This window comes from Mytilus edulis, chromosome 8 (genome assembly GCF_963676685.1).
Source record: "Mytilus edulis chromosome 8, xbMytEdul2.2, whole genome shotgun sequence".
Classification (NCBI taxonomy): domain Eukaryota; kingdom Metazoa; phylum Mollusca; class Bivalvia; order Mytilida; family Mytilidae; genus Mytilus; species Mytilus edulis.
Genome location: NC_092351.1, coordinates 41,211,188 through 41,221,229, shown reverse-complemented (window position 1 = coordinate 41,221,229; position 10,042 = coordinate 41,211,188). Strand labels below are relative to the sequence as shown.

General features: G+C 27.4%; 1 protein-coding gene across 1 annotated transcript; it reads right to left on the bottom strand.

The window, feature by feature from the left end:
• Window positions 1–3,218: 3,218 nt before the first annotated feature.
• Window positions 3,219–5,501, bottom strand: LOC139484090 (uncharacterized). The gene has a single exon (XM_071267816.1). It carries the CDS (start codon window positions 5,499–5,501, stop codon window positions 3,219–3,221), a length of 2,283 nt encoding a protein of 760 aa, XP_071123917.1.
• Window positions 5,502–10,042: the final 4,541 nt, after the last annotated feature.

Genomic DNA, 10,042 nt, shown 5'->3' with positions numbered 1-10,042 from the left:
GATGGTTATTTTGTACGATAGAATACTAAGACATAGAAAAATAACCAAAAACAAATCTGATACATTGTGGAATATAAATTTAAATGTTCCAGCTAGAAGTATGAAAGGAATTCTAATGTTGTTCGAAGATCCTGAAAGAACAAGTACCGAAACTTATTATAATCCTAACATAACAAAAGTAGAAATGACAATAGAAGGTGTTCCAAATCAACTATACAGTCAAGGAATGAAAGCATATCAACAATGGGATGAAATAAATAAATTCTTTGCTTTAAATTCAAAAAGAAATAAAACAACAGAAGAAGTTTTAAAGGATTTAAATTTATCCTATACAACATTAGAAAAATATCTTACAACTAATTATGCATTATGGTTAGATTTACGTTCAACAGATGACAATTCGTTACACGGTTCAGGTAGAAGAATTGAAAATGCTTCTGAAGGTATTACTATCCAAATAACTAAAACAGCAGGAGCAAATAAATTAATAAATGTTTATCTGTTTGTTATACAAGATGCACAAATTAATTTTGAAGATGGAAGATTTAAAGAAGTTAATTACTAGCGGTTCCCCTTAAAAAATGGAAACAAACGAGCGGAGCGAGATACACTCCGATTCCCTTTATGAATTACCAAAATATCCCCATTGTGCTATTATATGTGGACAAACAGGATGTGGAAAAACAGAGTTTGTTCTTGATTTATTAGAAGGAGAATATAGTGGAGTTTTCAAATATATAGTCATACTTTGTCCAACCATCCAATGGAACAAAGCATACAAAAATCGTGAATGGATTGATGATGTTAGAAAACCAAAAACAAAAAATTTAATAATTGTTAATCCTATTGTTGAAGTGAGAGAAGCGAACGGTTCCCTTTATGAAGAAGAGAAGCTACAAGAACTACTAAGAATGTTCTTTAAAAAATATGCTGGTCATTCAACATTATATATAATTGATGACTGCAGTGCAACAAAAGAACTAACAAAGAAAAAAGATATGCTGTCCGAGCTTGCATTTTCAGGAAGACATGCGGAACAATCAGTGTGGGTCATTTCACAGAGATACAACTCTGTTTTAAAAGATTTAAGAGAACAAACAAAATGGTTATGCATGTTCTACACAAAAGATAGAGATAGTTTTGATAATTGCCTAAGAGAAAATGATGTTATTCCTACTTTGGAAGAAAGACAAAGAATAAAGGAAGAACTTAAAAAAAAGAAACATCGTAAATTAATATTAAAGACAGATCAACCTACTGATTATTGGTTACTTAATTGATTTTTTTTAGCAATTCTCAAGTAATGCTTAAGTAATGCTTAAGTAATGCTTAAGTAATGCTTAAGTAATTCTTAAGTAATTTAACCAAAATAAGTAATTCTTAAGTAATTTAACCAAAATAAGCAAAATAATGCTTAAGTAATGCTTAAGTAATTCTTAAGTAATTTAACCAAAATAAGTAATTCTTAAGTAATTTAACCAAAAATAAGCAATAAAAAAAGCAATGCTGTTGGAAATACTAACAATTGCAACAAACACTGCAGTCTTATCATTGGTTGGATATGTTGTATTTAATTTTTTTAAAGTTAAAAATAAATTATATCCGTTTTTTGAAACGTATAAAATGAATGCTGAAGAATTATTAAGCGAGCAAATTGTGGAAAACATAAATATTGATGATGAAGCGAGCGAAGTGAACGGTTCCCTTCAAGAAAAAAAACGCGAAAGATTATCAGCTGTTGTTGCTGGTGGGAGTAGTAAACAATATCTGGGTAAAGAATTACAACTGTCAGATATTGATAAAATGACAACAGAACAAATAAACAAACTATACTGTAAATATGAAGCAAGATTGGGAGCTAGTATGACCAAGACATTAGGAAACTCTTTTATAAATTTATATGTCATGGGTGTATCAAAGTTTTTCAAAGTTGTTAATCCACCAATTTTGATACAAGACTTAGAGGAAGATCCTTTTATCAATAATGCTTTAACTAATACATGTTGTGAACTGTACTATAGATATGGAATGTATCTTGCTCCTTTTACTGCAATATTAACAACAGCAAGACATATCGAACCACTCGCTTCGCTCGATTTCCGAAAAAAAGATGAAAATAATGACATAAAAAATGATGAATGAAAATCCTGAACAAATAGAAGTATTTAAAAAACCCAAACAAAAAGACCCAAAAAGAGTAGCTGCTGGTAAGAAAGGTGCAGAAGTAAGAATAAGAAATGCAGAATTGAGAAAAAAAGAAGTAGAAAAATTAAAAAAAGAAAATTCAAAAATCAAACAAATAACAAAAGATTCTGATACAGAAACAGATTATGAATCAAACGAACATATTCCTTCGGTTGAGAAACACTCCAGTTCCCTAGTTGATTATAAATTTGTACTTTTTTCTATAAGTATTGTTGGATTGGGATTGTTTTTTTACAACCAAAGTAAGAAACCAGAAAGAATGATTAAAGAAATAACAAAACCAGAAAAACAAAAGAAAGAAATTGATCCTTTTGAATTTAATTAAATTTAGTACATTAAAATGACAACTCAAAAAGACGGAAAACAAATAGCAAATATGTTATATCATGCTGGAGTGGAAACATTGTTAACAGTAGGATATGCAGAAATAGGTAAAAAGGTATTAAGGAGGCCAGCACCAAAAGTGGATTTTAATATGAATGATGTTGTAATGTTATCCATTGATATATTACTTGCAATGGCAACAAAAGATATGTTGATTAAGCAAGGTATTATACCTGCTGATATTATGAAGTAATTTTTGTTTTTATAAAATGGCAAGTGCTTTAACAATGATGCTTGGTGGGGCAATAACAAATGCTTTTGCATTTTCAGGGAGTAATTATTTATTTTCACATATGGGTAGTAATGCAAATGAAGAGAAAATAAGACATGATAAAGCTATAGAAAAATTAGAAAAAGCACAATCAGAATGGAATAAAAAAAGAATACAAAGATTAGATTTTATAAATGAACAATTACAAAAGGAACATCATGCGGTTCAGACTTTTGATGATGTTGACCAGGCAATGAAACTATACTATCGTGTGACGAATAAAAAATTGACTTCATTATCACCTAAACCTACATTAAGTGATTTTTATATTCCATCAGAAGACCAGAAAATAGAGAAATTGCATTTGTTGTTGGTGGTATGGCATTAACTGGTTTTATTGTTTGGGTAATAAAATAAATTAAAATCCAAAAGGTTGAGTATCTATTCCATTATCTAAAATATATCTTTTGTCGTCGAATGAAGACATACTTATTTTATTTACTTCATTAACAAACATTTTGTGTTTGCTAGAGTTCATTGTACACATTGTATTCATTTTGGTTTTATTATTGAACAAACAATCTTTATAATCATCAAATTTAATATCTTTATTTATTGTAGTTTTTCCAATTCCTTTTAATTTTTTTTCTTCACTTAAATCTGTTAATGTAAAAGAATATGCTTTACTTTTTAAATAAACTATTTCATTCATAATTTTCCCATTAAGTTCATCTTTAAATTTACCAATTACTTTTTTATTTTTTTCTGAATATAAAGGGTGATCTTTTGGATAACCAGACGTATCAAGTTCATCTATCATTTCTTCCATGTCTTTATAAATATCTTTGGTTTTTACACTCAAAATCATACTATCAGTATCACTTGCAACTAATTCATTCTTTTCCCATAATTCATTAGCAACATCATAATAAAAGCTATACATTAATTGTTTTGAGTAATCCAATATAGCCTGTCCTAAATAAATAGGTTTATTAAATTTAACAGAAGTAACATTATTTTCAATTGCAACAAAGTTATCATTAAATATTATTGAGTCTTTAAAATTTGTTTTTTTTATATATTTTTTTACTTCTTCCCTGTCTGTAAATAATTTTATTTCACTTCTTCCTCTGATATTTTCTAATGTTTTACCATAGAAACTATTGTTCATCAGTTTCCAAAGATCTTTTTCAAAATCTGATTTTGCTTTAGTTCTTTGTTCTGTATTGAAATTTATGTATTTTGCTAACCAATTTGATTCTTTAAATGAAATTGTTCTGTAAACTTTTGTTACTATCATTCCAAGTTTTATATATTTTTTTAAAATGCTATCGTGAATTATATATTTTTTTTTATCTCTCAATGTTAAAAATAATTTTTCTTCATTACCTAATGGTTTATTTCCAAGTAAATTTAATTGGTATTCAGATAATTCTTCTTTATTTACTTTCATCTTTTCTGGTGCTAAAGGATATTTATATGTTTTCTTTTTACATTTTTTTGTATATTGTAAATCACATTCAATTAAACATCCTCTTCCTTTTGGAATTTTTTTATAATAATTTGGATCTTTTTCCCATTTAAAATCTCCTGTAGGAAGTTTTTGTGACATTGCCCAACCATATAAATTATTTGCATCTAGATATAACAAAAATTTTTCTTCAAAAAATTTATCTAAATCTTTTCCTTCTTTTATTAATTCTAAACCTTCTTTTTCTTCATGTTCATCTATTATTCTATAATCTTCATTATAATTTGTTGTATATTTATTAAAAGCTTTTACATGTCTAGGACCTAATACTCCAGAAAATCCTCCTCTTATTCCTTTCTCAAACATTTGTAACATATCAACATCAGTCAACAATTCTAATTTTATTCCTGTATATTTTAATCCACATTGCCATGTTAAACCTGGAGCAGAATAACAATAACATGGGTCTATTTCATGATGTTCTAGAAAGAAATTTCTAAATTTTTCGAATGCATCGGCTAAGATAAGAACATCTGTTTTGAGATATAAATTATGATAGTTTAATAAAGTTTTACAATTATAATGTTCCCAGACTCTTTGTGCATGTTTGTACTCTTCTTTTGTAATTGTTTCTTTTTTTAATTTAGAATAAAATTTTTCTATTTCAGGAAGTTTTTTATCTTCAAATTTTTTTATAGAATCTATGTATTCATATGGATAGAATCCTTTTTGTTTTAAAAGAGCTATATTACCTTTAAACTCTTTTTCTAAAATAGGAAACTCATCCATTGATTTGGCAATATCTGATAAGCCTTTTAACATAAATCTATATGAATCTAGGAATCTTAATTTTTTATAATTTGATCCATAATCTATAGAAATATAATTTTCTGAGTTTTTAGAAAGAAGTTTTACTTTATTATATTCATCTTCATATTTCATTAATTCTTCGATTAAAAAGTGGAAATCATAATTCGATCCATTATGAAAGAACACGGGTATTAATTTTGTTGCTTTACCTTCTTTTGTGTTACACGATTGACACGCTGCTCCTCTATATTTACCTGAAAGATGATTATGTTCTCTTACTTTTTCGCTTTCTTTAAATTCTTCTCCACAAATATAACATCCAGTTGCTTCTTGAAATTCATCTTCTTCATGATTATTTAATATTGGTTTTTTCTTTTCGTTAAGGTAGATCTTATAAGTTATTTCTTTGTATATCTTCATTACTTTTTCCACATATTTTTCTACTGCATCATCACCAACATAAAAAAGTATTGTGGTTTATATATTTCTGGATAATCAGAATGAACATACATACCATAACTATTTATTTCTTGTTTACTTATTGGTTTTATATAAGATTTATTAGGATCTGGAGTACATGATTGCATGGGTATATTATATGCTTCGAAATCACAATATATAACAAATGGTAATCTATTTTTAAAATGATGATTATTGAATTTAAGAATATTTTTTTCTGGTTTTGGCATTATGGTTTTACAATGTTCGTTATCATAACATATTTTTTTATGTTTTATTAGTGTTTCTTCTCTTTGAAATCCTTGCAAACAATTTCTACATATAAACGATTTATTTCTATTCTTATTACACATAAAACTATTTAAATCTTTAATTAGACAATAATGAGTATTTTCGTTACTTTCAATGTATAAGAGATCAATTACGTTTTTACTTTCTACATTTGAAATATAAATTGGAAATAAAGATTGTTTATTTGTTTGATCTTCTAAAGCAAATACATTTATACTTAAATAATTTTTATTTTCTACTTTTGGAATATCTTTTATTTTTACAGGATATTCAATTCCTTTCATGTTAACTTCATTTTCATATTCTTTATATTTTGTTACTCTTTGTTTGTCTTTCTTGGCTGGAAATAAACTTGCTAATATTGACCAAAGAAAACACTTATTATCCTTTTTATTTTGGACATTAATAATATTACTTGATTTAAATTGAAGGGGAATATAAGACGAAGCTCTTTGATATTCATATTTATATAGTTTTACTTTTACACTTTTGATACCATCGAAAACAAAACCAGATCCTCTTTCTTGAAATTTATCTACCCAAGCTTTAAATTTATCTAACAAATTATTGTAAAATGTAGATAAATTGTTTTGTGTTAGGACAACTTCAACAGGATGAGAGTAATGACTTTCTATTCTATCAAATGCCATAGGAGTTGTAAATTCACTTGTTATTATTATCTTTATTTTTAAAGGAAATTGATTAATAACTATTTTATCTTTTAATAAGTTTATGTATTTAGTTGCATTGATTTCTTCTATATCATCAATAGTAGTTTCAGTAATAAGATCTTTAAAGGATTTTTTAGATCCCATTTTGTAATATTAAATTTTAATTATATTATTTTCTTGGATATAAATTCCAATAAAAAGGATTTCTTTCCATAAATTCTTTAAAAGCTTTTTTATATTTTTCTTTATTTTCTTGATAATGTTTTTGTTTTGAAGGTTTTAAACATTCTTTACATGCAGATTTAACTCCCAGTGGTTTGTCTTTTGATTTATAATATTTACTTAATAACTTGTATTCATTACAAATTGAACAATGTTTTCTCATTTCCATTTTTAAAAAAAAACATTTTAGTTACTTCAAAATGTCTAAAACAAATCTAACAAATAAATTAGCAGATGAACTACATCATAGAGTTGTAAAATCTTTTCCTAAAAGACGTGTTTATGTTCATTCAATAGATCAAACATGGGCAGTTGATTTAATAGATATGCAACCATATTCAAAACAAAATAAACACTATAAATATTTATTAGCAGTTATAGATGTTTTTAGTAAATATGGTTGGTTAATCCCTTTGAAAAATAAAACAGGAGTAACAGTCAGTGAAGCTTTTAAAACATTATTTAAAGAAAGAAAACCAATATATATTTGGTCAGATAAAGGATCCGAATTTTATAATCGACAAGTAAAAGAATTGTTAAAAGATAATAACATAAAGTTATATTCAACTGAGAATGAAGAAAAATCCAGTGTAGTGGAACGCTGGATAGGAACAATGAAACAACATATGTATAAATACTTTACTGCTAATGAAACTTTAAAATATTATGATATATTAGATAAATTAGTTAAAAATTATAATAATACAGTACATTCTTCAATTAAAATGACACCTGTTCAAGCAAGTAAATTAAAAAATGAATTAACAGTGTATAAAAATTTATATCCAGAAAAAGAAGAGAACATTAAAAAACCTAAATTTAAAGCAGGTACTAGAGTAAGAATAACAAAAAAGAAGGGTAAATTTGAAAAGGGTTATACTACTCGTTGGACTAAAGAAATATTTGTAATTGAAAAAGTTTTAAATACAATTCCTTTTACTTATAAAATAATTGATTTAAAAGGCGAAGAAATAACAGGTTCTTTCTATGAACAAGAATTACAGATGACTAAGTTTTAAATCTTTATTTACTTACGGTTAATTTATTACCAAAACAATAATCAGTTTCAAAATTTTAATTTGAAAACAAAAGTGCAATGAATACATACAAATCAAACACTATAAACATAATATCACTGTTCAAAGTTAGAACTGTCACATCCACTAAAAGTTACCCGGTTATGAATAACCGTTACTATGTCCCACCTACTGATCATGTATGATCACTCCTTATATGGAATAAGAAAATCAATAGTAAAGAGTTGTCCCACCTACTGATCATGTATGATCACTCCTTATATAAAATAAGAAAATCACATACATATCAAACTTCTTGTGACGGAGTAAGTTCATCATCTGCTGGAATATAGTCTACCTGTCTCCAAAAGGTGGCAAACTGATCAATTGCTAACATTTGTTTGATAAGTTCTTGTTTTGAAAGAATATCATTGATTGAAACATTAATGTTCAGAAAACCATTAAATCCTTTAAGTAGATTAGCAAGTTGTCTTAATTTCCGAGCATGAGGTATAGATATATCTATCTGAGTTGATAACCATGTGTCCCACGTTGTATTGACCTTTGCCGAAATAAACCAGTCTCTCAAATCATTAAGGAAATTACCGAAAGTAATGTTAAACAGCATACCTTGGGCGTTATGTCTTACCAAGTGTTTGTATGCCTCTTGTAACTGTTTAACAGGGTCATCTTCTCTATTAAAAATAAACTTCTGCCTCGAAATTGTCTTTGATAAATCCGCCTTTCTGCTTATTAGAAAGGTGTGAAGTTCTTCAGGGGTCGTGATAGTTTGCTTTTTTTTCTTTCCCAGTTTTTCTTTAAATAAGTCCTGCACCTTTCTTTTCGGAGCTTTTGGAAGTTCAACCGGTCCCAAACTCTTAGCTCTTTCGATTGTCTCAATCATTCTCTGATAGTAATTGATATTTTCTTTCAAAATGTAACTTTCTTCTAAACTCCATGGCCAGTTCTGTGGTTGAGGCTGCGCCTGACACTCTTGAATTTCCATTTGTATTTTTGTAGAATTACTTTCTTAAAACATTAATTCACGTCTTCTCACCACTGTTAATTTGAAACGAAAGACCGCACCAGTCTGCTATATGTTTACATGTGATGACAACATTGTCTAGGCAACATGTAAACATACTATTGACAACCATGTAAATATTTGCAATGATCGATTTAGTCTATTTAAAAGTCATGTCCTATTAAATAGCAAATGTAAAAAGCAATTTAAGTTGTAGTAGTATTGATCCGTTTTATTACTAGACTATATTGATAAAATTAATTAAAAATCAAGGTTGGGGCGCACTGGGGAAATTATTTTTCTCTTAAATCCCACAGAATTCTTTCACTGTCAGTTCTCCCGGTTTTTTTTTTTTTTTTTTTTTTTTTTTTTTTTTTTTTTTTTTTTTTTTTTTTTTTTTAATTTTTTTGTTGTTTTTTGGGTGTTTTTATTGTTGGTTTTTTTCATAAAAAAGTAAAAAAAAATTTTTTTTGGGAGTAAGAAAATTTGGTGTTTTTTGGGTGTTTTTTGCCTTTTTTATGAAAATTTAGGGCTCTTTTACTTGAAATGAGGGTTATTTTTTGGGGGTCAAATTTTTTTTTGGGGGGGCGCGCTGGAGTCGTTCAAGTACTATACTACTTATCTCCCTTGTACACTGAAAAATATAATTAAACAATTATTTATCGCATTGGTATGAAGATTCTATCTTCTTATCAAAATTTCTTTGATGTGGAAAGACTTTTAATTGTTCTCTGAACAATTGGTTTTTAATTATTATTTTTTTTTCTTCCGCCTAATTTTTTTTCTTGGGTAGTATTGTTGTTTCATAAGATGTCGCTTACATATTTAGAATATGATATCACATAGTTTATTCGCTTTAAAAATTTACAACAGCGTAACAAAATACTTAACATTGTAAGAGGTATCTCCCCAAACACTGTTTTCCTTATGGCCACTACTCCTTCTCAACCGTAAAAGATTACGACAAATTTATTTTACCAAATTGCTCGTTACATATTCAGGATAAGACTATTCATTTAGACCGAAGCTATTTTGAGACTCCATATGAGAGTTATTCCCCTTTTTCATTTGATTCAACTGATATGCATTTCCAACTGGTAAACCATAAATGACAAAGACCTAGGGTCTTCAGAATTGAGGTCATTGGTCCAAAAAAAAGGAAAATGAGGTCAAGGTCAATGGTCAAGGTCATGTTCTAAATTTAGATTTTTGCTTATTTTCACTGATTTTCAAATACCGTATGACATATTGACAAATCTTTTTTCATAAATTGTTAGT